The sequence below is a fragment of the Brienomyrus brachyistius genome, chromosome 22 (assembly GCF_023856365.1).
Source record: "Brienomyrus brachyistius isolate T26 chromosome 22, BBRACH_0.4, whole genome shotgun sequence".
NCBI lineage: Eukaryota > Metazoa > Chordata > Actinopteri > Osteoglossiformes > Mormyridae > Brienomyrus > Brienomyrus brachyistius.
Window position 1 is genome coordinate 5,406,727 of NC_064554.1, and position 25,857 is coordinate 5,432,583.

At 46.7% G+C, this 25,857-nt stretch overlaps 2 protein-coding genes across 3 annotated transcripts; both read right to left on the bottom strand.

Annotated features, from left to right (window-relative positions):
* Window positions 1-528: 528 nt before the first annotated feature.
* On the bottom strand, window positions 529-19,517 carry LOC125718490 (uncharacterized). The gene is made up of 14 exons (XM_048992378.1): window positions 19,225-19,517; window positions 18,902-18,964; window positions 17,946-18,053; window positions 17,715-17,757; window positions 16,925-16,962; window positions 16,453-16,471; window positions 15,887-15,966; window positions 15,459-15,522; window positions 14,878-14,942; window positions 14,750-14,788; window positions 14,521-14,616; window positions 13,937-13,990; window positions 1,636-1,706; window positions 529-1,461 (listed from the first exon to the last, which is right to left on the bottom strand). The coding sequence occupies exons 1-13, from the start codon at window positions 19,499-19,501 to the stop codon at window positions 1,636-1,638; spliced, it is 1,017 nt and encodes a 338-aa protein (XP_048848335.1). The 5' UTR covers window positions 19,502-19,517; the 3' UTR covers window positions 529-1,461.
* Window positions 8,484-25,626, bottom strand: spns1 (spinster homolog 1 (Drosophila)). 2 transcript variants are annotated; one of them, XR_007384830.1, is made up of 14 exons: window positions 25,469-25,626; window positions 24,594-24,794; window positions 24,405-24,470; window positions 24,113-24,249; window positions 23,875-24,026; window positions 23,687-23,753; window positions 23,410-23,552; window positions 23,170-23,322; window positions 22,370-22,559; window positions 22,166-22,231; window positions 21,456-21,554; window positions 21,214-21,382; window positions 20,366-20,988; window positions 8,484-8,576 (listed from the first exon to the last, which is right to left on the bottom strand). XR_007384830.1 is itself a non-coding variant. In XM_048992370.1 (13 exons), exons 2-13 carry the CDS (start codon window positions 24,790-24,792, stop codon window positions 20,918-20,920), a joined length of 1,512 nt encoding a protein of 503 aa, XP_048848327.1. In that variant the 5' UTR covers window positions 24,793-24,794; window positions 25,469-25,626; the 3' UTR covers window positions 19,711-20,917. The 2 variants fall into 2 exon arrangements, 1 of the variants encoding a protein (XP_048848327.1); XM_048992370.1 differs by lacking the exon at window positions 8,484-8,576 and having other exon boundaries at window positions 19,711-20,988.
* Between the last annotated feature and the right edge of the window lie 231 nt (window positions 25,627-25,857).

A 25,857-nucleotide genomic window follows, 5' to 3' on the forward strand; every position in this document is an offset into this window, starting at 1 on the left:
GAGAGGCATCATATGACGGCTGCTGCGTGCGAGCAGGGCTCATGAGAGGAAGACCCCTGTCACAGACGTCTTCCTCTCCTCTCTCTTCTAGTGGAGAACAAAATTAACTGAAAATGAAGAAGTAACCTTTTAAACTAAATTAAACTACAGCCTCCATCAGGCTTCTGGGCTGATCAAAGACTTCATGCATGAATATGAGTTTGCTCATATGACTCCAGTTAAGTTCTGTGCTCAACTGTGTAAAATCAGGTTAAACTTTAACTGGATCACGATCCGCATGATCCTAGACGGGATAAGCTGTTCTAGTCGTTCATCCATCCTTCCTTCCATCCATCCATAGTTAATGCCTTGTGAACCCATCCCACCATCTGTCTTAAGCTCGTCTGAGAGACCCATCAGCTAGTGGCAGCCTCACAGCAGTATACAGCAGTATGGCTTGATGGCCGCCTCTGTCATGCTGCCTCTGTCATGTGACCTTAGCACGGAGCTGCGTGTAACAGGATGCAGATGCAAATGATGGGTCTTAGGTGCTGTGCAATTAACATTTATTAGAGAAAAAACGGTAAGTAAACCAGACTCCTGCAACCAAGAGGACATGGAGTCTTCAGTTTGTGGTCCTGAAACCATCGCTGTTAATCCAACAGATAACAGGATCTAAAACATTGTTTTACAGTTTAAGGTCTACTCTACCTTTTGAATTACATACATTTACAGCCAAATAAATGGAATCAGCTATATACAGTGATGCCCCGCTATATCGCAGTTCAGCTATCGCACCCCCCTCTATATTGCGGATTTTCCCCCGATGCTTCACATTTCTCTGCGATGTGTGTATACATTACATATTATTATTATCATGTTACTCATATCCAAATATCCTATGTGTTTACAAAGTGAGTTTTAATAAGTTTACATGTGTTTAAAACATGTGAGAGGGGTATTTTAAGCCTTAAACTATAAAAAAATGTTTATATGGTTTATATTTTCACTGATGGGTCTGAAACGTAACTTCCGCGATAGGCAGGGGATCACTGTAAACAAAACCGTAGCAATATCAAAAATGAAAAGACAATAAATGTTAAATAAAAATGACTGACTTGATCACTATAAACATTCTCAGGGGTTGTCAGCAAGATAATAGATTAAAATGACATAGAAAGCTGCCCGCCATCCCTGCCCTCCCCCCCTTACTACTAACCTGAAACTTCCTGAGTGGTATGGGAGAGGCCCTGCATTTGCTCACTCAAATCAAGATTGTTAACAAGGTTGCTGTGACCATATACAGGGAATTGCAGCAACAGACAGACAGGGGCGCCCCACTGTCATATGCACTAGACACGTTCATGCTGGCTGTTGTCAGTTAAAAAAAAAAAAAAAACAGGCGCAGGCACATTCTCCCTCTGCTTCTCTGCCACCACACCTCCGCCAACAAATCAGCTCATCACAACGAAAGTGGAAGCTCTGCAAAGAGACCGGATGCAAAGATGAAATGGCCAGTCAGGGTAGTGCTGCGGTGATGGTCAGCAAGAAAGCTGGGGCCAAGTTAACATCATATAAATAATCCAGCTGTGTTTTTAGCAATGGGGAGGTCATAGGAGGCCAGTGCACGTGAGTCCAGCCAGGGTGTGGCAGTACCTATTTCGGGGAGGTGTTGACGTAGTCTGTGCTGTCGTTCTCATCGCTCTCCATGCTCTCTTGGGATTTGCCTGTGAGGAAGCAGAACGCATGGTGAGGGACCTGCCCAGTGTGCTGCCCGCTGTGAATGCACACTTACTGGAAGAAGCAGTGTTTCTGCAGAAAAGCGGCCACCCACACTCAGTGCACGCAGTGAATACCTCATCGTGCTGCACTACCACAAACTGAAACTTCTCACAGAAAGTGAGAAACTGCCGTCTGTGTGTTTGTGCCATGTGCCCAGGATCCAAAAAATCATATAAATTTCAGAGATTTTCCACTATTTTCATGGTAACACCCTCCCTCCAAGTAAGAAATTGCCTGACCTGGTGTTAGACCCCCGTTCTCATGGTCCGGCATGTTGATATATTCCCCGTTGTCTGGGAATACAAATTGACAGTTAATCACTGTAGCACGATAAACTTGCTATTGTTTCGCTCTAGACGTCACACCTGACATACTTGAATATAATATAATGCAGTAACAGGTAATCAACCTGAATGAACTCCCCATTTATATAACTGAAAGGACTGCTGACTGATTGAAAGACACACAAATAATTTTTCTCTTACCAGGCTCTTCTACATTCACGTAAATCTCATCATTGCCTTAAAGAAAGGAGACAGATGTTACAGACTGAACCAGTAGTTAGCAGAGCCCTGAAGCAGCACCAGGCCATGGGTGTTTCTCATACAGTAGTACCTGAAGACAGGCTGGGCTGAGACCCAACCTTTGGCATGCTGAGAATCTTATCCGGTAGGACCTCTCTGCAAAGAGCAACCACACACAGTGATGAACAACACTCCCACTCCATTATTCAGTCAACCACCCGATTCAAGCTGACGGCCTTCTGAATATCGATACAGAAACCTACGCCGCACAGCCACACTCCCCCTATAATATGGAGCATATGACCTTTAATCTCCATTCTCTGCCTCTGACTCTCATACTTCAAGGCCTGCCTGACTTCCTGAATGACTAACATGACCTCAAAGTCAGTCATCCCAGGACAAGCACAACATCACCTCATCAAAAGATTTCAACTGATTTCTGTCCTTGTTTTTCACGCAGTTTTAGAATAATTTCTGTCCTTGGACAACGATGCGAATGCAAACTCACATGTAACCTTGTTTGTCGCCGTCACCATCATTGTCGTCATCATTCTCTTGGTTGACATAGCTATCATCTGGTAGCACAGAGAAAAGCAACATTATTTCCACTTTATATACACCCCAGACAGGACTTCATTGGGATTCAGTTTAGTCTAACATGAGTCCATACACAGTTCCAGCCCTCAGTTTAAGCACTTGTTTTAACCTACTAATCTTATTATCGTAGCTCTCCTTTGCAAAGAAGAGCATTGGGACTGAGGAACAACACAGGAATTCATTCTCTGGAAGCCAGTGTGCAGTAAATGCAGTAACAACAGGAAACACAGCATTACACTGCTTAAGAAGAGCTGAAACTGGGTGAGGAAGAAAGGAGTGCAGGAAAGTGAGAATGACACCCCTGTACAAAGATGAAAGACAGCTCACCATCATCTTCAGTCGGAGTGTATGAGGGTCGGCGCTCTGGCTCCTGCCATGGGGATCTGAGGGAGGAGGGAGCCGGGGTCCTAGGGGGGTCAGAGTACAGTTTAGCTTCATGGTGGCTCAGGAGCTGCTGTCCATCCATCCACCTTCCATACTATTTATCTCTCTTTTGTTCTTAACTGAGCCTCAGGGTAGCATTACGCAAACATTTCTGACAGTGTTGAATATGGGAGGACTACGTCTGTTTGTTGGAGAGATTTCAGTTTACATGCAGGTGAGTGGTTCTCGCTTAGGGCTGTTCACCTGTTGTGAATATAGTAATGTTTAATAAAATAAAGATTTTCTATTAGTTTGGCTTCACATGGTTTCAGAGCTGGGATTAATTCCTAGGGCTACTTCCGTATCCTGTCTGTTTGACATCCTTTAAGAGCAAAGACACAGATTCCAGTTTGGAGCCCTGACAGGGCAGCCCAGCATGGAAAGCAGCTCAGGGTGTGTGCAGTGAAGGAGGAGACCCACAAGGAATTCGCAGGGTTGGAAACACCGTGTCCGGGCGCATGGTTGTACCTGTCAGGGACGACTGTAGCTGTAATAGCAAGAAAATGTATTATTTACAGCAAAAACATTCATCGTCTAACTTCCCCACTCTATCATCTATGCATGTAAACCCTGCCAAGTACGGTCACACAAGTAATATATCATCCATGAGTCGTGGTCAAATTGATGTAGAAATCAGACACTAAGAATGTGTTCATTGATGGATGGTTTTAAGCAAGGACACCATAAGTGGCAGAATATACTTGCCACGGTGCGCATGCAGTACATGTACAGAATACAAGAACTGTACTTGCTATAGTTAGGCTCATAGTTTATGTCTTTCTGGAGGATTAAACATTAAGTCCACCAGGGGGCCTTGTGAGAAAACATTCTTTGTCGTCTCCTCCGTTTCCGGTGTCACTTGTTTATATGAGGATGTGGCATGAAATGTTATACACTCGCCTGCAAATTTTGTAACATGACTGCACCATTCTCTATATTCTACCCACTGCTCTACATGGTATTGGTACTTTGCTCTGCCACATATCACTTTACTACATGTTGAATGTTGCATTGTATATTGTTAGATATGTCGTAGTAGTTAGTATTTTGTAATTACGCTACTCGATATTGGGGGGGGGAAAAATCAAATTCTGCATCAGTTGCAGTATTAATTGCAGTATTTATTTTTTTAACTAATTGAAAAATCAATTCGTTGTAGTTAAACATATACTGGATAATCCTGAAAATTAACTATCTTTAAAAGTGCACAGCTTGCTAAGATTTGTTTGACAATATAAATGCTGTAGTGAAACGTAAACCCCACACTCTTGGTGAATTTTATCACCAAGATTTATAAATACCAGAACTGCATTTAAAAATAATATTGCTTATGAAAGAAGGCAAGTAAGCATTTCAAGTTCGAGTTTCATTGTACTTTGTACACATGACAAAGCTTTTGTGGAAACTTAAACTGCCATTAAATGTTGAGGACGCTGTACACAGATGGACATAATAGTGCTCGCAATATTTTCGCAACATACACAGGTCCTGGTCATTCATTCTTAGAACATCTGAAGTTACTTTTATACTATCTACCATATACAGTGGCGCAAAAATGGGGTATGCAGTATATGCAGTGTATATGGGCGCACTGCCGGGGGGGGCCCAAAACAAGGGAGTGACAAAAAAATATACACCATTGACATCTATGTTTTAAAATTGTTCTTGTGCTTTTAACTCATGTCTATGCTCTAAATATGCATGACGCACACACGTACGTGATGTAATGGTTGAGTGTAAATGGCCCTAAAGGGGGGGGGGAAATTAAGATGATTTCAAGGGTCCCTGACTGACAGGAAACCTGAAACATCTGGAACATAATTGGACCGGTCTGCGCTGGGGAATCTGTATGGTAAGATTTCATGGGGCTCAAAAATCTCTGGCGGCATCCCTGGCTTTGATAATCTCGCATGGGACCACAGCAGGTGTGTTTTCACACTGAAGCCTCACCCTAACCCCGGCAGTGTGAAGCTCAGCCTGTTTTAAGGAGCAGTGGTAACACTTACTCATAGGCCTCACGACTCTGAAGTCTCCAGGATTGTACCTGAAAGACCAGGGAACAAGGCAAATGTGTTATTGAAATGCAGTAGAACACTGGAACTCAAACAGCTCTTAACTTCACCAACTCGATGCCGATTACTTATTTCACTTCTACCTCAACGGAAAGCTTGGAACTCGACTGTACCTGCTAAAACTGTATGGGTGGAGAAACGTTCAACTCTACCAATTCAGACCTCGAATGGGTGGATGAAGAAAGAGTAAGCCTCAACCCGACCGAAAACTTGTAAAATGACAAATCCGATCTGCTGAAACTTGTACGGATTGAGACGCATCTCTCCTTCCGAACCATAACCCCTCCATCCCTCCTCCTCTCCACCTGCCACTTCCAGTGCACCATCATTTCACCTCAATACAGGCAAAGTGCTCATAAAATTGTCATTTATTTCATGTTTAGTCCTTTGTATGTGTGCCTTTCCGTGTGTATATTAGTTTTATATTAATCGATGATGCTTTTCATCGTTAGTTAGGTAAGTAGAGAGGCGATCAGTTTGAAGAGGTGATCATTTGGGGGTCTGGAATGAATTAAATTAAATTTATATTATTTATCATAGGGAAATTTCACTTGGACCTCGACCAAATCACAACTCGACCAGCCTTCTGGAATGAATTAAGTTCATGATCCAAGGTATCACTGTATAAAGACTTATCAGCTAAATGGGCAGCTGATCCCTTCTGGTTCCCCCTAAGTGTCCAGAGGATGCTGCTGAAGGTCACAACTTACACTTCATTTTGATGATCGTCTTGAATGAACTGATGGATAGAAGCTGCAAAAAAAGGGAAAGATGCAACACAAGAATCAGTCATCAAGTCATCAGGGCAGAGCCCTTAATATTTGTCCAATTGTGTTATCACTTCTGCTGCCATGACGACAGGGTTCAGATCTCAAAGAGCAGTGGTTTTCAATTAACACTTTTAGCAGGTTTGAAGCTGATTCGGGTGCTGGGGCACTTACTCTGCCTCCACGATTGTCCACAGCTGACGCAGAAGCTGAGCAGCAGCCCCACACACACCAGCAGAAGGGCTCCGTTCAGTAAGGAACTGAGGACCACTGTATCCATGGCTACAGAGGAGAGGCGACAGGGAGCATGGAGGGTCAATACCCCTCAGGCCGAGCACAGGATGAAGAAAACACCAGGCTTTGTGTTGCGGTGACCTTTGTCCCTCCCCCAGATCAGCACATTCTGTTTCCTTTTTTTGTTTTTATAGAATTATTTCCAAGCAAATCTGTCTCATATATTCTTTCTCTTTTTCTCTTAACTTTTTCCGTGGTTGAGTTCACCTCTGAATTGTCAGGAAGCGGATTTCCTGTGTTCTACAGCAAGACTAATCCAGCCGCCATCTCTCCAGCGGCAATGCTACGGCCCAACCGTGATTCTCCTGAGAAACCCGTGTTCTAGACATTTTGAAAAAACACACTTAGGTTTCGCTGTGGGTCTCGCTGTGAGGCAAAATTCACCAAAGTAAGCAGAAACAAGTCAAAGCTGAGGAGGTGGAGCTTCCATTTGAGGCCGCTCACCCACCCTGCCCTGAAGCAGCGATAACGCCGGATACTCGGAAATGGCTGTCAGAGCTGGGCTTTGAACTGCATTATCTCAGCTCTCTGGTAGGAACCTGGGCTGATACCATTAATGTTTATTATGAACATTTCGCTTCATACGCTCCCAACATACAGTCTGTATAATCAAAGGTAGGGAGCAGCAGGCGTGGGACTCCAGCACAGATGGCACTGGGCTGCCCTGTGCATAGGTCACCTCACCTTCACAGAACACCAGGAGGAGCCGCTCCTGTCAGCATTCACCCAAAGCCCGAGTGAGCATCACTAACTAGTTAGAAGAAATTACTAGACTTTAACAGGTGAAATAGGAAGCGAGAGCCGAACACAAGGACAGAGAGGAAATCGATGGACCCACCTTGACACTTGAGATTCACACCCGGGACCAACGTAGCTCTTGCACACAGAACTTATAAGGGCTTCACATACACACTTGCTGACCGACCACCAGAGCTGAATACCTGACCCTGTACCCCCTTACTCAAGGAGACACCAAAGCACTAGCCAGCGCTGATGAGACATGCGGGAAAAAGTGGCTGAACTTCCAAACTCGGCACTTACCAGGCGTGAAGCAGGCGGGAGGGAGTGAGAGGCCAGTAGCAGCATGAGAGGGAGCAGAGGAGCACGTGGATGCAGCAAGAATCCACAACCTGGACCCCAAGAGCAACCTCACATAGCATATGAACTGAATCTTTGTCTCTGTCAGCACCGGATGGGCGCCATCTTGGAACCGATCTAGAGCCCCGTTGAGAGTTATCTTCACGTTCTGTCGTATGTTCTTCTCTCAAACCTGTGGTCTTCTGTCACATCTGTACATTCGCCCTTCTCTTCTTTCCTTCCTCACTCCCAGCCTCCTGTCCTGTCTGCCTCTCGTGCTCAGATCACCACCCTCCCCCTCACCTTCTTGAGGACTGACTTTACCCCTCCCTCAGAGAGGCCCATCTCTCCACCCCTCACCTGCTCCGCACTCTATGATGCAACAGGATGAAGCCCAAAAACAGATCAACATGCAACTGTCCTGCCAGGCTGGTAGCATTGACTGTAATCTATTCATTCATTACGGAGGTCAGGGGGTCTTTCTGTGTGGCGGTCCTTTACGTTGGAGCCTCATTTTCATCCTGCTTGGGAGAGTTTCAGCTAATGCTCTGTTTTGTGGAGCTATATTTCCAACCCTGTATGCAATTCCCCTGATTCAGAAGCATTGTAGGGTCACTGTGTCAGTACACCAGCGTGGTGTGCAAATAGTCAGTCTACAACAGGATGGGTTTGATGGAGACACACGCGGAGGACCGGCCAGGCTCAAACTCTCACACATACATACACACCCACTGCAGGTCTGCTTCTCACCGTCCCACAAACAGGAAGCCAGAAAACGCTTCAGGAAGTGATCCGTTATACTTCAAAGAGAAGAGACAGGAAATGTGTGAAGAGAAGAGTGCTGAGCAGGTGGGGGCAGCAAAGGGATGGAGGGTAGCAGACAGAGCCAGTGAAACACGGCGCCCCCCTCCAGCAGGCAGCAGTAACTGCAGGCAAATGGGACAGCCCAGTAGGTGGCGTACTGCAGGCTGGAGGTGTCTCTCCACTGGAGCGGAGCTGCTGCACACAGACACATGCCAAATGCTGTCTGCAGCCTCAAGCCACACTGATGACATCAGTACCTGTACAGAATTAGTACCTGACCGTAACAGAGTCCTGCAGAAAGTGTCACATCATGATCATCACCGAGCTGCTGACCACCACCACTAGGGGGCGACGGACCTCAGTCTAAAGTCCTTTCAACGTGGCCGCAAAACTAAGTTTGTACACCAGTCCGAGACTAAGGCAGATGGAAGGTTCTTCAAACTTCCAACAAGATCCGCAAGCCTGGCTTCAGAGCTGCCTTTTCGCCTGTGTCACTTCTCAGTTATCAGAGGTAATTGGTGTTTTATGATGAAGCGTCGGAAAATACGAACATAAAACACGTTTTGCCTGTTGCTGTATTAACTGCTCCAGAAAACAGGTTAATGAATACAGACGAAAATTACAACGATAAGAAATGGTCAAAAACAGTTTGACTGAACAGAAAAAAAGTCCAATTAATTTGTGGTGTGTGTGGTCCCCGTCCTCGCTGTCGTTTTACTTTGCGCTTCGGAGACGTACTCGTGCCTTTGTGTCCCGGCCCTGCGTGCCCCCCAGCCTGTGCCAATCGCTCTGAGTCCGCAGGCCCACGTGCTGGACACCTGGCCGCCCGCTCCATGCCTGCGTTCCATCCTCACGCTGAGATTTCCTTGTGCCTTTTCCCCTCTCCATCTCTCTCTCTCTTTCTCTGTGTTGGGACCGTGTGTTCAGGGGGACACTGTCGTCCTCTCTGTGTGATTAGAGCTTCAGGTACTACATTGACTTCTAATTATATAAAATATGATATAATATAATTATACTGAAATAGCTTGCCTCCGTGTGCTGTTTATGAGAGTGTGAGTGTGTCTTGGAGTGTGTTAACGAGCCGTCAGCCCCATTAGCTAATTCTGGGTTGCAGCGTTTTTAGTGGCCATAGTGATAATAGTCTTTACTACTGTCATTATTCATGTTATTCTGAGGGGTGGGGGGGTGTCACTGAGAAGAGGGTGGAAAGAGGGGACTGATTTGACTTTGCGGATGTTCTGCTCACACCACACAGCCACTGGTCTTATAGGAAACCAGGCGTTCGGCCCGTTTTCTAATTATGTAAATCCAAATATGTTCCAGATTTTTTTTTGGACTCGTCCTATCTTTACTGCAACCTTTGTTAGGGGGATTCAGCCCTTCAAGAAATACAGGATGATTCAATTTGCTGAGTTGGAGGGGGGACCCCACAATAATGCAGTCATGGTCAAAGGTTTTGACAGCGATACAAATTTTGTGTTCGCAAACTTTGCTGCTTTGCTTGCATTTTTATATTATTTTCATATAGTGGAGAACAATTATAACAATTGCCTACTATTTGACCAGTTAGTCATGCAACATGATGTGATATTGCTTGTTTATGTAATCTTGCGTAATAATCCTCAATTTCTTTATTAATGCTTCTGCATCCTTGTGACTTTTCGGCCTGGTTCCCTAACAGTAAACTTCATCAGAGAAAATAACTTTGCACCAGTACAAGGATTGGACATCTGATCCCTTAATCCCAGGGGTCACCTATCAGCATAAAATACACAATCAGAAAAGGAATGTTGCTTACATGGATGGATGGTTCTCTTGGTGTCTGAGCGGGTGACTGAGAGGTCATGTGCAGCAGACCTGTCATCCATGCAACCCTACAGTCTGGGGAGCCTGTGCTGTTAAATGCATTTCGTTCAAGGCCCAGATCAGTGCGTGGTGATTCAGAACATTTGAGAGCTTCCAGTCCCCAGGGTCACAGGGTCACGCCTAAAGCGTGTGTTGGGGGTTTCAGTTGCCAAAAGGAGTGGTGATTACTGATTAGGACTTGTATTTTGTTTGGTTACTTATGGTTAAGGTTAGGGATGGGTAGGTAAGGCTGTTATTATTGGGATTTGGGTTTTACCCATAGAAATGAATGGATGGTCTCCACAAAGATATGAGTAGAAGTCTGTGTTTATGTATGTGTGTGTGAGAGAGACTTTTACAGGTGTTTGAAAGCGTGTACAGCAATGGCAGAATACATCCTCGGCCTTGTGCCCAAGTGTAACCTGGCTGATGTGCGCCCCCTAGTGAAGCAAAGTGGCTCTACAACACTAACCTTCAGGTTAGTTATATCCATGCTGTCCAATGGCCGCCACCTTGCCAGTACGCTGACTGCGGACACGGTGGACCAGCAGTACAAAGGAGAGGTTGCTGTCGGGCAGAGAGGTTCACTGGCCTGCCCTTGGAGAGAGGATATCACTGATACCATTGTCTTGAGTCTGCTGACCTGGTGACCATGATCTTTTAGGATGCGGACCTGAACTACAACATGGGAGATACCATGGGGAACATGGATGGTTTCTTGTGTTAATGGCTATGTTGTACTATATTTTGTGGTGTCTTTTTAGGTGATTGTAGAGATCGGTGGTGTTACCTTGCAGTGCTGAGGCGATGCTAAAGCACTGCTTACAGATAACGACACACTGTGCATCGTCATCAGGTTTAAAGCCGGAAAACTTCCACAACGGGGATTGAGCTCCTTTTTCCTGAACAAGTATACCGGCGTCTTCGCCATCACTACCGGCATTCTCTGCATTGGTGTTCATTTTCCTTTCCTACAGCGCATCACCGCCACCAAGTGGGCTGAGTGTGAATCGCCATAAATTAGAAATGAGATTGTACACATGAGCGAATCGACATTCGATTAATCGCGCAGCCCTACCCCTAGCCACGGGCTAGCAGCCTTTGCAGAGCAAGGCGTCCTGCTCAATAGGAGAATGCTGTCTCCTCACCAGCCTTGGCCGTTTGACCCTCCCCCCGCTCCTCCCACTAGCAGCCCTGCCCACCCCATCCCTGAGTTGGCAAGCCCTGTAAATAGATGCAAGTGTTTTCACCTGCACTGTATGCCTGGTTCATTTACAGTAAAGTACAGATGAGCAGTTTATTGCAAGATGTGGAGGTGTCATTTCATAATGTGATTGGCTCTCCTCACTGGGATCTGTACAGACACGTCAGCGCCTTGGCACCTGTCTGTGACGCACACGCCTGTCCCTTCATCCTGCCTTGTGAAAGAATCACAAATGTCAGCTTAGTCTAATGCACCTTTGCAGTATGTTTGCGCTCTTTGTGAGAGGTGATGATCTGTCCATTTCTTTCTCTCCCAGTGAATGAGGACGTAATAGCAGTCAGCCCTCCAATGAGAGCAGCAGTAAATGTTTTCTTGTCTCTCTGCTGATCCTCCTCACCTGTGCGTCTGTCTCCCCCGAACGGTGGAACCTGGTTTCTCTTTTATCTCCCCCCTCAACACAACAAAGGACACAAATAGAGGAGCTTTAGAAGTCTGACAGAGAATTCAGAGTGAGTTTTATCCACCCACCCTCTCTGTGCTGTTCGGTCAGATACTTGCCAGTCCTTCCACCCCCTTTCCTAGCATGTTCCTTCACTGGTTTGTCTGAGGTCATAAAATCAGCTCTCTTCCTGTGCAGCTGCACTCTAGATTTGGTGCCCCCCCCCCCCATGATGGTTTGCAATGTTACATGCCACCCCATGAGATGTTTCACTTGTATGGAAGGTTTTATTGGACTCCAGTGTTTGGTGCGGTATAAAGTCCTATCCACAAAAATACAAAGCGATTTGTACACGTGAAATGTGTTTTTTTGCACATTTGTGGATTGCGTTACATTTGCGACTTCACTCCTATTTATTCGAGCATTTTTGTCCAGTTCGTACCGCTACGGAGTAATATAAGAGGTCAGGGCAGGAAAATATTTTTAAAAATATTTTTGTGTTCCATCAAAATAGTTTTGCGATCCCTATTCACTTGCCCGATAGCTATTTGATTCAACGTTGTGACATAGATAAACTTTAATAATACAGGTATGTCCTGTAAAGTGTGCTTTAAACATTAAACTATGGGGGACAATGCACATCATGTAACTTCAATATTGTGTGTTTTATGCGTATTTATTAATAATTGCACTGTGACCGTATCTGATAAGCTGTTGTAGTCGTTCATCCATCCTTCCTTCCATCCATCCATGGTTAATGCCTTGTGAACCCATCCCACCATCTGTCTTAAGTTCGTCTGAGAGACCCATCAGCTAGTGGCAGCCTCACAGCAGTATACAGCAGTATGGCTTGATGGCCGCCTCTGTCATGCTGCCTCTGTCATGCTGCCTCAGCACGGAGCTGCATGTCACAGGCTGCAGATGCAAATGATGGGTCTTAGGTGCTGTGCAAGGAACATTTATTAGAGAAAAAACGGTAAGTAAACCAGACTCCTGCAACCAAGAGGACATGGAGTCTTCAGATTGTGGTCCTGAAACCATCGCTGTTAATCCAACAGATAACAGGATCTAAAACATTGTTTTACAGTTTAAGGTCTACTCTACCTTCTGAATTACATACATTTACAACCAAATAAATTGAATCATCTATATAAACAAAACCACAGCAATATAAAAAATGAAAAGACAATAAATGTTAAATAAAAGTGACTGAGTTAAAACATTCTCAGGAGTCGTAACAGATTAAAATGACATAGAAAACCACCCTCCAGTCCCTGTACCCCCCCCCCCTTGCTACCACCCCAAAACTTCCTGTGTGGTATGAGAAAGGCCCTGCATTTGCTCACTCAAAACAAGATTGTTAACAAGGTTGCTGTGACCATATACAGGGAATTGCCACAACAGGCAGACAGGGGGCACCGTACTGCTGTACCCATAATCCGAATTCATATTAACTGTTAACTCTTTAAAAAAAAAACATCAGAGCCGACAGGCGCAGGCACATTCTCCCTCTGCTTCTCTGCCACCACACCTCCGCCAACAAATCAGCTCATCACAACGAAAGTGGAAGCTCTGCAAAGAGACTGGATGCAAAGATGAAATGGCCAGTCAGGGTAGTGCTGCGGTGATGGTCAGCAAGAAAGCTGGGGCCAAGTTAACATCATATAAATAATCCAGCTGTGTTTTTGTGTCATAGGAGGCCAGTGCACGTGAGTCCAGCCAGGGTGTGGCAGTACCTATTTCGGGGAGGTGTTGATGTAGTGTGTGCTGTCGTTCTCATCGCTCTCCATGCTCTCTTGGGATTTGCCTGTGAGGAAGCAGAACGCATGGTGAGGGACCCGCCCAGTGTGCTGCCCGCTGTGAATGCACACTTACTGGAAGAAGCAGTGTTTCTGCAGAATAGCGGCCACCCACACTCACTGCACGCAGTGAATACCTCAGCGTGCTGCACATACACATATATCATTTCACTACCACAAACTGAAACTTCTCACAGAAAGGTCTCTGACTGAAACTGCCGCCTGTGTGTTTGTGCCACGTGCCCAGGATCCAAAAAAATCATATAAATTTCAGAGATTTCCCACTACTTTCATGGTAACACCCTCCCTCCAAGTAAGAAATGGCCTGACCTGGTGTTAGACCCCCGTTCTCATGGTCCTGCATGTTGATATATTCCCCGTTGTCTGGGAATACAAATGGACAGTTAATCACTGTAACACAAGGGCAGTATTTTACCTGATCACTACCGTTCCTGTAGGGTTAGGGTTAGTGATAAACTTGCTATTGTTCCACTCTAGACGTCACACCTGACATACGTGAATATAACAGAATGCAATAACAGGTAATCAACCTGAATGACTACTGACTGACTACTGACTGACTGAAAGACACAAAGATATCACTTCACAAAATGATCACCGATTTTACAGCTGAAGTACAGATGACAGACTTTCTTCACCAGAGCGGTCATTGAGCATCTCTGAAGCACAAGCATATATTTGACACAAATATAGCAGAATGTATCGTGGCTGTTCCGACATCGACGAGACATATCGACCGGCATCAATCGTCCTGCAAATGCCTATAGTATTTAGCTTACTTGTTACATTGCTACTGAGGCAATGCTATATTCTGAAACAATACATACATACTATCAGTTCTATATTAACCCAGTGAGCAGCATCTGTGTATGCCAGCCGCTTTTACAACCTACTGAGGCAGCGTGAAGCGGGTTCCGGCCTGTCCAGGCTGCAAACTTCCACAGAACAGTTTCCAGCCTGGCCTGATTCCATGCCTGGACATGCAGAGACTGTACACAACATTGATGATAGGTCTCATACAGAAACGGAAATTTTTGGACACGAATATTTTTAAAAAATGACAAAACTGAAGATTTCGATGAAAGAAGCAAAGCCTTCAGTGCAGTGTAATCTGTCTCTTACCAGACTTTTGTTCTACATTCACGTAAATCTCATCATTGCCTAAAAGAATGGAGACAAATGTTACAGACTGAGCCAGTAGTCGGTGGGATCCTGAAGCAGCACTGGGCTGGGAGCGTCCCTCACGGTACCTGAACACTGGCTGGGCTGAGACTCGTTCTTCGCCGGGCTGGAGGTATCGCCCGGTATAACCTCTCTGCAAAGAGCAACCACACACTGTGACGAGCAACATTCCCACTCTATGCTATAAGTCAAAGTCATGTATTGCAAGTAAGTTGTTTAAAATTAGGCCAGTTCCACAAGCCAACCAAACATTGGTGCAGCTTATTCCTAATAAACAGTCACTGAAATGAACTTTATTGGCCATTTGCAGAAGCATGAGGAAAACTTCTGGGGGTTAAGGGCCATTATTCAGCCAACCACCCGATTCAAACTGACAACCTTCTGAATGTCGGTACGGAAACCTACGCCGCACAGCCACACTCCCCCTATAATATGGAGCATATGACCTTTAATCTCCATTCTCTGCCTCTGACTCTCATACTTCAAGGCCTGCCTGACTTCCTGAATGACTAACATGACCTCAAAGTCAGTCATCCCAGGACAAGCACAACATCACCTCATCAAAAGATTTCAACTGAGTTCTGTCCTTGTTTTTCACGCAGTTTTGAATAGTTTTTGTCTATGAAGAACGATGCGAATGCAAACTCACATGTAACTTTGTCTGTCGCTGTCATCACCATTGCCTTGCTTGTCTTTGGCTTGGTTGACGTAATCTACTGATAATAAAGATAAGAGCGACTGATCAGTATTCCCACATACATATGTATTTTCAGCATTTCATTCGGACGCCGTATAGCCAAACATGAATCCATACACAGTTCCAGCCCTCAGTTTAAGCACTTGTTTTAACCTGCTAATCTTATTCTCGTAGCTCGTGATGCTCTGCTTTGCAAAGAAGAGCATTGGGACTGAGGAACAACACAGGAATTCATTCTCTGGAAGCCAGTGTGCAGTAAATGCAGTAACAACAGGAAACACAGCATTACACTGCTTAAGAAGAGCTGAAACTGGGTGAGGAAGAAAGGAGTGCAGGAAAGTGAGAATGACACCCCTGTACAAAGATGAAAGACAGCTCACCATCATCTTCAGTTGGAGTGTATGAGGGTCGGCGCTCTGGCTCCTGCGATGAGGATCTGAGGGAGGAGGGAGCCGGGGTCCTAGGGGGGTCAGAGTACAGTTTAGCTTCATGGTGGCTCAGGAGCTGCTGTCCATCCGTCCACCTTCCATACTATTTATCTCTCTTTTGTTCTTAACTGAGCCTCAGGGTAGCATTACGCAAACATTTCTGACAGTGTTGAATATGAGAGGACTACGTCTGTTTGTTGGAGAGATTTCAGTTTACATGCAGGTGAGTGGTTCTCGCTTAGGACTGTTCACCTGTTGTGAATATAGTAATGTTTAATAAAATAAAGATTTTCTGTTTCTGTTTGGCTTCACATGGTTTCAGAGCTGGGATTAATTCCTAGGGCTACTTCCGTATCCTGTCTGTTTGACATCCTTTAAGAGCAAAGACACAGATTCCAGTTTGGAGCCCTGACAGTGCAGCCCAGCATGGAAAGCAGCTCAGGGTGTGTGCAGTGAAGGAGGAGACCCACAAGGAATTCGCAGGGTTGGAAACACCGTGTCCGGGCGCATGGTTGTACCTGTCAGGGACGACTGTAGCTGTAATAGCAAGAAAATGTATTATTTACAGCAAAAACATTCATCGTCTAACTTCCCCACTCTATCATCTATGCATGTAAACCCTGCCAAGTACGGTCACACAAGTAATATATCATCCATGAGTCGTGGTCAAATTGATGTAGAAATCAGACACTAAGAATGTGTTCATTGATGGATGGCTTTAAGCAAGGGCACCTTAAAGGGGGGGAAATTAAGATGATTTCAAGGGTCCCTGACTGACAGGAAACCTGAAACATCTGGAACATAATTGGACCGGTCTGCGCTGGGGAATCTGTATGGTAAGATTTCATGGGGCTCAAAAATCTCTGGCGGCATCCCTGGCTTTGATAATCTCGCATGGGACCACAGCAGGTGTGTTTTCACACTGAAGCCTCACCCTAACCCCGGCAGTGTGAAGCTCAGCCTGTTTTAAGGAGCAGTGGTAACACTTACTCATAGGCCTCACGACTCTGAAGTTTCCAGGATTGTACCTGAAAGACCAGGGAACAAGGCAAATGTGTTATTGAAATGCAGTAGAACACTGGAACTCAAACAGCTCTTAACTTCACCAACTCGATGCTGATTGTTTTTTTTTTTTTACTTATTTCACTTCTACCTCAACGGAAATCTTGGAACTCGACTGTTCCTGCTAAAACTGTATGGGTGGAGAAACGTTCAACTCTACCAATTCAGACCTCGAATGGGTGGGTGAAGAAAGAGTAAGCCTCAACCCGACCGAAAACTTGTAAAATGACAAATCCGATCTGCTGAAACTTGTACGGATTGAGACGCATCTCTCCTTCCGAACCCTAACCCCTCCATCCCTCCTCCTCTCCACCTGCCACTTCCAGTGCACCATCATTTCACCTCAATACAGGCAAAGTGCTCATAAAATTGTCATTTATTTCATGTTTAGTCCTTTGTATGTGTGCCTTTCCGTGTGTATATTAGTTTTATATTAATCGATGATGCTTTTCATCGTTAGTTAGGTAAGTAGAGAGGCGATCAGTTTTAAGAGGTGATCATTTGGGGGTCTGGAATAAATTAAATTAAATTTATATTATTTATCATAGGGAAATTTCACTTGGACCTCGACCAAATCACAACTCGACCAGCCTTCTGGAATGAATTAAGTTCATGATCCAAGGTATCACTGTATAAAGACTTATCAGCTAAATGGGCAGCTGATCCCTTCTGGTTCCCCCTAAGTGTCCAGAGGATGCTGCTGAAGGTCACAACTTACACTTCATTTTGATGATCGCCTTGAATGAACTGGTGGATAGAAGCTGCAAAAAAAGGGAAAGATGCAACACAAGAATCAGTCATCAAGTCATCAGGGCAGAGCCCTTAATATTTGTCAAATCGTGTTATCACTTCTGCTGCCATGACGACAGGGTTCAGATCTCAAAGAGCAGTGGTTTTCAATTAACACTTTTAGCAGGTTTGGAGCTGATTCGGGTGCTGGGGCACTTACTCTGCCTCCATGATTGTCCACAGCTGACGCAGAAGCTGAGCAGCAGCCCCACACACACCAGCAGAAGGGCTCCGTTCAGTAAGGAACTGAGGACCACTGTATCCATGGCTACAGAGGAGAGGCGACGAGGACAACGGAGGGTCAATACCCCTCAGGACGAGCACAGGATGAAGAAAACACCAGGCTTCGTGTTGCGGTGACCTTTATCCCTCCATCAAAACAGCACATTCTGACTCCTTTTTTTGTTTTTATAGAATTATTTCCAAGCAAATCTGTCTCATGCAGTATTTTCACTTATACTTTCTCCATGATTGAGTTCGCCACTAATCCAGCCGCCATCTCTCCAGCAGCAATGCTACGGCCCAACCGTGATTCTCCTGAGAAACCCGTGTTCTAGACATTTTGAAAAAACACACTTAGGTTTTGCCCTGGAAGTGGGTCTCGCTGTGAGGCAAAATTCACCAAAGTAAGCAGAAACAAGTCAAAGCTGAGCTTCATACGCTCCCAACATACAGTCTGTATAATCAAAGGCAGGGAGCAGCAGGCGTGGGACTCCAGCACAGATGGCACTGGGCTGCCCTGTGCATAGGTCACCTCACCTTCACAGAACACCAGGAGGAGCCGCTCCTGTCAGCATTCACCCAAAGCCCGAGTGAGCATCACTAACTAGTTAGAAGAAATTACTAGACTTTAACAGGTGAAATAGGAAGCGAGAGCCGAACATCAGGACAGAGAGGAAATCAATGGACCCACCTTGACACTTGAGATTCTCACCCGGGACCAACGTAGCTCTTGCACACAGAACTTATAAGGGCTTCACATACACACTTGCTGACCGACCACCAGAGCTGAATACCTGACCCTGTACCCCCTTACTCAAGGAGACACCGAAGCACTAGCCAGCGCTGATGAGACATGCGGGAAAAAGTGGCTGAACTTCCAAACTCGGCACTTACCAGGCGTGAAGCAGGCGGGAGGGAGTGAGAGGCCAGTAGCAGCGAGAGGAGGAGTGGAGGAGCCTGTAGATGCAGCAAGAATCTGAATCTTTGAGCCTCAGTGCAACCTCACATAGGACCTTTGTCTTCACGTTCTGTTGTATGTCCTTCCCTTAGATCTACTTTGTTGTCACATCTGTATATTTGCTCTTCTCATTCCTTCTTCTTCGGCCCCAGCCTCCTGTCCTGTCTGCCTCTCGTGCTCAGATCACCACCCTCCCCCTCACCTTCTTGAGGACTGACTTTACCCCTCCCTCAGAGAGGCCCATCTCTCCACCCCTCACCTGCTCCGCACTCTATGATGCAACAGGGTGAAGCCCAAAAACACATCGACATGCAACATGTCCTGTTATCCTTTACGTCGGAGTCATGTTCACGTCCTGCTTGGGAGATTTCCAGCGAACGCTCCATTTCGTGTGTCTTTATTTCCAACCCTGCATGCAACTCCCCCGATTCAGAAGTGCTGTAGCGCCTGGTGTGCAAACAATCAGCCCACATCAGGGTGGGTTTCATGAAGACACACGCAGAGGACCGGCCAGGCTCAAACTCTCGCGCATACATGCACTGCAGGACTGCTTCTCACCGTCCCACAAACAGGAAATGAGAAAACGCTTCAAAAATAATCCGTTATACTTCAATGAGAAGAGGTGTGTGAAGAGTGCTGAGCAGGTGGGGGGGGAGCAAAGGGATGGAGGGTAGCAGACAGAGGCAGTGAGACACGGCGCCCCCCCCTCCAGCAGGCAGCAGTAACTGAACACAGGCAGGACGAGTTGCTTGTTATCATTTAATTTCAGTCACCATTGCAAGAAAGTAGCATTTAAACAGGCCCTGTGATTTGACCTGTTACTGGTTTTCAAATTACTGACACGATGTTAGAGTGGAAAATGACAGCTCCCATAAAAAAATCCCCCAGACAATAAATTCATACTCCATAAAAATGACTGCAAATGCAACCAGTCTGTCGAGCTTGAACAATGTGAGCAAAGCCAGCAGACAGACAGTAGACTGCGGTTACAATTGATGACAAGGAGCATTTTTGAAGGTCTGGCATCCTGGAGGAGCAGCCATGTCATCCTGCTCGGATGGGTCGACAATATCAGAGTGGGAAAACAACCTGGACAGACATGTTAACGTTAACATTAGTGAAATTATGACAGCTAAAAACTGCACTAGTGTAATTTTCAAGAGCTTCAGGGAGCATTTTATGATGAATGTGGGTGATGTGCTATCACAGGAAAGTCTTAATAATTCAGAAAAATATCTTATCACGTAACATGCCACATAAACTGGGAATATAGACGTGAGTGTGAGGGCAGCCCAGTAAGTGGCGTACTGGAGGTGTCTCTCCACTGGGGCGGAGCTGCTGCACACAGACACATGCCAAATGCTGTCTGCAGCCTCAAGCCACACTGATAACATCAGTACCTGTACAGAATTAGTATCTGACCGTAACAGAGTCCTGCAGAAAGTGTCACATCATGATCATCACCGAGCTGCTGACCACCACCACTAGGGGGCGACGGACCTCAGTCTAAAGTCCTTTCAATGTGGCCGCAAAACTAAGTTTGTACACCAGTCCGAGACTAAGGCAGATGGAAGGTTCTTCAAACTTCCAACAAGATCCGCAAGCCTGGCTTCAGAGCTGCCTTTTCGCCTGTGTCACTTCTCAGTTATCAGAGGTAATGGGTGTTTTATGATGAAGCGTCAGAAAATACGAACATAAAACACGTTTCGTCTCTCCCTGAATTAACTGCTCCCGCAAACAGGTTAATGAATACAAACGAAAATCACAACGATAATAAATAGCCAAAAAACAGTTTGGCTAAATAGAAAAAAAAAAGTCCAATTTCTAAATTTATTGACAAGCTGCAGCAGAAAAACCTTGGTTGAACTTTTAATTGGTTTCCCCTCTTTCAGCCAATGAGAAAGCAGTCCTCCCAAAAGGCAGCGGATCTTCTCACATTCCTTTGGCTCTAATCAAATCAGCACACTCGATACTGGGACTTTTGTGGACCTTCCTCTCTTGGGCACGACAATTGGTTCATCACCTGACAAGACAAAAAAATGTACATTTCCTTAGAGATGATAATTCCAAGACTTGGTAAGCAATTGACACTCATTAGCAATTAAGTTTTTTTTTTTATTTTTTAGCAAAGAAAAAGAAATGCATTTGTTTTATCAACATTATTGCATTATTGTTTTATCATTATAGCGAAATCACAGAATGCTCACAGCAAAGTGTTTAAGGTGAAGTCAGGGCGCCTCTGCCTCACCCGAGTGCGTGTAGCTCTGGGCGAGCTTGCGATCTCTCTCGATGAACAGGGCAGTAGCCAGGAAGAAGGCCCCGCCCGCCACCCCCACAAAGGCGCAGAGGAGCAGGGAGAGCTGGAGGGAGCGGAACTGCCACAGGTACGAGTCGGCCTGCCTCAGGTGGTCGGAGACCTGCAAGGGAGGCAAGTGAGAAGAGCGGGGAGGAGGGCAGGTCCCGCACGGCGCCCGTGGGGAAGAGACTCACCACTCCGATCAGGGATGGGCTTCCAGCGTCCCCCAGCATGTGGGAGATGACGATCTGGAAGGCTTCGGCAGTGGAGCGCCGCGTGGGGACGACCACGTACTGGGAGGGAGATGGAAAGAGAGGAGAGATCAGCAAGACGGGAGAGTACAAGGAAAGCTGAGGCCCGTGGGACTCAGAGTAGCAGGATGTGACACAGTGGAAGGGCAACGGGCAGAGGCACCAGGCCAGATTCACCTCTTCAGGGGCCACCCAACCAAGATGATGATCACATAATTTGGGGCGCCTAGGCAACCGACTATTCTGCCTTCAGCTAGCGCTAGGCATGCTTCTGCACAGACATTTTCATTTCATGTATAAGATTATACGTCACATATATATTTTTTTCCCCCCATGACTTTGTCTGGGCCACACTGGGCCATAAACAACTGCTGAGTTTGCTGGTGCCTGGATCCGGCGGGCTGGGACACTGAGCAGCATTACAGCTAGTCGCTAAGCTGCGGCCCATGGTTGCAAACATCTATAAATACCCTGCTACATCATTCATATTTATGGGACGATGCTAAACATCACATCATCGCAGCCCAGGCCCCGCAGTAAGGCAACAGAAACCAGCCCCTAATGAAATCATCCCACTTCGTGTGTGGTTTCATCTGCATGTTGGGGCGGGGGGGGTTACGAGCTGTGGTCAGGTGTGATCGCGTGATACGCACCAACAGGATATCGGCCACGATGGCCCAGTTCATGGACAGGAAGGTATTCCCGAAGAATATGAACACCTAGAGGACAGCGAGAGAGACAGCCTGTTAGACACGCCGCAGGAGGAGCTGAACAGTGAGACGCCACGACTGTGGGCCAGTCGGCAAGCGTGACGCATCACTGGCATCCACTGAGCAGGGCTGCACACTCGGTCTCACATAGGTGGCGATGGTGCTGGCCTGGGCGAAGACAATGGCCAGGTAAAGGAAGGGAGCTGCCAGCAGCAGTCCGGCAGCACAGACCAGCGGGTCGGCGCGGGGCGTCCGCGTCCTCAGCCAGGTACTGATGGCTACACCACTGGCCACACCCAGTACACCCGTTACACAGGTGATGATCCCAAAGTACAGGCTGCGGGTGGAGAGAGAGAGGGAGAGAGGGAGGGGGAGAGAGAGAGAGACAGAGGGCAGTCATGTCCCAAGCCCATATGAAAGATCAGACTAGTGTCCATTCCAGGATTTTTTTTAATTGATTGGTATCAGCTACTAAAGCCTCGTTTATTTACATTTCCTGCGTCTGCCTAACTTATTTCAGCTGCCGCAGCTCGTACGACTCCATCACACGCCGCGGTGTGCCTTCAGCGCGCCGAGTGAAACTACAGGCTATCCAGAGGTCAGCCATGCGGAATCTCTTTCAGCAGCAAATTCGGAGTAGCCCGACAGCTACCTGCAACATCCGCAGTGGCATCGTGTAAAACGACGGATCTCATTAGGCAAATGCTGAAACGTCGTAAGGAAGAATACGAGGTTTACGAAGAATGCAGCGGCGGCTACAGTATGGATATTTAAACGGTGATTAAAGGATCGGATCAGGACTCTGAAAACAGTAGATATAAATATGGGACAGATCAGAGTGGATTAGGGTACACTCCCCTCCAACAGAGACGCCACTCACTGTGACACGACACCATTTGCGGCAGGTCGAGTGGCCCCACGTTCGCCCCCCCAAATGCCCCACCCACCTGTCGGAATTGTCGCAGGTCCCGGAGAAGCAGGGCTGCTTTTCGCCAGTGAAGACGGCGGCCCTGAACAGGAAGCTCGGGGCCCACAGGGCCAGAGAGCCGGTGACAAACGCGACGGCGGTGAAGCCCAGAGTGGACAGGATGAAGCTGGGGCTGGGGAGGAGCCAAGGGTCACCATGGTAACACTGCCGCACACTCGTCGCGGTTGCTTTAGCTCTGGCAGAAAGGTACCGGTCTTACTTCTTGCTGAGGGCCTGGATGTCCGCTACCCAGCTGGTCCTGTGCAGACCGTGCTCCGGTCGGGCCTCGACAGCACCCCTCCTCGGCTCCTTCACTACTAACAGCAGCAGCAGAACTGCCAGGAAGCCCAGAGCCGGCGTCACCTGAGGAAGGAGGGTCAGGCACGACACAACCACATCAGATCATGCTCCAACCCACCCATCTCCTGTCTCCTAGCGCATTAGCCACTTTGATAAGGCACAATTACAAGCTCTCTTCTGATTGGTCCTAGACCTACCCGCAGAGCCCAATGCCAGTCCTGTGCCACACTGTCCACTCCGGAGGCCACGATGTAGCCAAGACCACTGTGTAAGGGTAGGGGGCGAGATATGATTATGCTGTTCAGATTATGCCGTCCTAGAGCCAGAGGAGCTAAGTACGGTCGCAGGTTCCAGTCTCTGGTGAGAAGCTTGCGGCAACACTGACCTGCCCACCGGGATGGCGAAGTAGAAGATCGACAGCATCTTGGTCCTCTTCTCATTGACGAACAGATCTGCTATGATGGTGGGGGCTATGGTGGAGTAGCTGGCCTCACCGACTCCCACCAGCCCACGGGTCAGCAGCAGGGCCCAGAAGTACTGCGGAGGGGGGCAGAGCATGAGCCCTGGTAAGAAACATCCATCCCCAATGCAGCTGCGGGGGGAGAGGGGGGGCAGACACTCACGCCTTTGGGGGTGTAGGAGCTGGCCAGGGTCACCAGCGCCCAGAAGCTGATTCCCCCACACATGATATATTTCCTGTTGTAGCGGTCGCCCAGGTAACCAAAAATGGGAGCCAGGAACATGTAGCTGCAGATGAAAACTTAAAACCAGAAAGAAGCAGTTTAGACAGTGTCTTAGTCCACGGAGATAAGCGTCTGATCACCATAGCAACCCGGTATGTTGCCGTAGCAACCACTCCACAATAATGACACCCCCAGACCCCAAATTACCAAGCATGCGAGCAGGTACTCTCACCTGTTTGCAACAATCCTGACTTTCCATCGTCAATCCCAAAGAAATTTTTTATGTCTGGCAGAACACCTGGGAACAGAAGAGTGTGGTTAAGGATTCCTCTCCGTCCCATCACCGGGGAGCCGCTTCAGTGTTGCTATGACAACAGCATCTGGCCTTCATGCAACAGAACAGTAATAAAGCAGCGAGTACCAGCCACGGTGAACCTGTCCATGTAGTTCAGCAGGTTGACATAGCACAGCACAGCCACCATGAAATATGCCCGGCGATTGGTCACTCCGCTGGCTGGCTCCTCCCCCGCCAGCACCGGCCCCGGCTCTCCAGACCCCTCGGCCTCATTGTCCTCCGAGAAGAAAGGCGCTGAGGGTGAGCTGGGCTCAGCAAGCGACATCGCTGCAAAACAGCAGACAGCTATAAGACTGTGAACTTCTGGACACTGTAATCTTATCACAGAAGGCAGATTATTAGACACAGATTAAAAACTGCTGATGGAGACTACAAACTGCCTGTAAGAAAACTCTCAGTCTGAGTGTGAGTATGTGTGTGTAAGTTTTGGAGGGATAATTAGTTCACTAAGGAGTCACGAGGCCTCCCTCACCTTGATAAGACTGGTGCAAAAACACATATAACTCACATATACCCAATACAAAGCAAATGTTAAAATCAGTCAACCGAGTCACCAACAGCAACCAGGAAGCATATGATTATTTCTGTGACGAGAAAGCCCAGAGTTTCAAACGTGTATCAGTGACCCAATGTCCAGATAGAGCGGCTGACAGGAGAGGAGAAAACAGGCTCGCCAAAAGAGACTTATTGCGAAAAAGTTCAGTGAGTCTTATCGCTTAACTAAAATTTCACACTACGACAGATCTTATCCAACCTTTGATTTACAAAATTATCATATTAATCCTGTAGTATAGCGTGAATACAATTATTACAAATGTATCCTGACTATCAACATCAACAGAGCTGCAATCTAATATAAACACAATGTGCATTAATCATCGCTGTCGACGTTGCGGTAAAGGTCAGCTGACCGGTTTCGATTTACACCGTGCGATGGTTACCTGTGCGTGCGCGCACTAATCCTCACTGCCGAGATGTGGGACAAGGCGTCTGTTCGCGTGCTGAAGCCGCCTTTTAAAACAGATCACCAACACAAGATGAGATTCACGTCGCTTTCTTTAGATCAGCGCAGCCATGTTGAAGCGACCTGACTTCCGCCTTACCCACGTGATCGCCGTCTCCATGGATATTTTTCCGCCATGGTCCCCTTAATGTTCATAAAGTGGTTTAAAGGGTTTAAATGTATTCGTGCGACTGTGTAACTTAAATGGAGTGTGTGTACATATATATATATGTGTGTGTGTGTATGTATGTAGGTATGTATGTATACATACACAAACACACACGCACACACATTAAAATGCTAGAAAATGGATGGATGAATGTTTGT

Excerpts from the sequence above, each read along its gene's own strand:
- LOC125718490 (XM_048992378.1), bottom strand. The coding sequence starts at position 19,501 with ATGTATGCGCGAGAGTTTGAGCCTGGCCGGTCCTCTGCGTGTGTCTTC. Across the intron at positions 17,758-17,945 it reads TGGACAATCATGGAGGCAGA|CTTCTATCCACCAGTTCATT; the intron begins GTAAGTGCCCCA and ends CTTTTTTTGCAG. Across the intron at positions 14,943-15,458 it reads AGCGACAGACAAAGTTACAT|AGAGGTTATACCGGGCGATA; the intron begins GTGAGTTTGCAT and ends TGCTCTTTGCAG.
- spns1 (XM_048992370.1), bottom strand. The coding sequence starts at position 24,792 with ATGTCGCTTGCTGAGCCCAGCTCACCCTCAGCGCCTTTCTTCTCGGAG. Across the intron at positions 23,553-23,686 it reads ACTGGCATTGGGCTCTGCGG|GTGACGCCGGCTCTGGGCTT; the intron begins GTAGGTCTAGGA and ends CTCCTTCCTCAG. Across the intron at positions 22,232-22,369 it reads CCAGCACCATCGCCACCTAT|GTGTTCATATTCTTCGGGAA; the intron begins GTGAGACCGAGT and ends GCTGTCCTCTAG.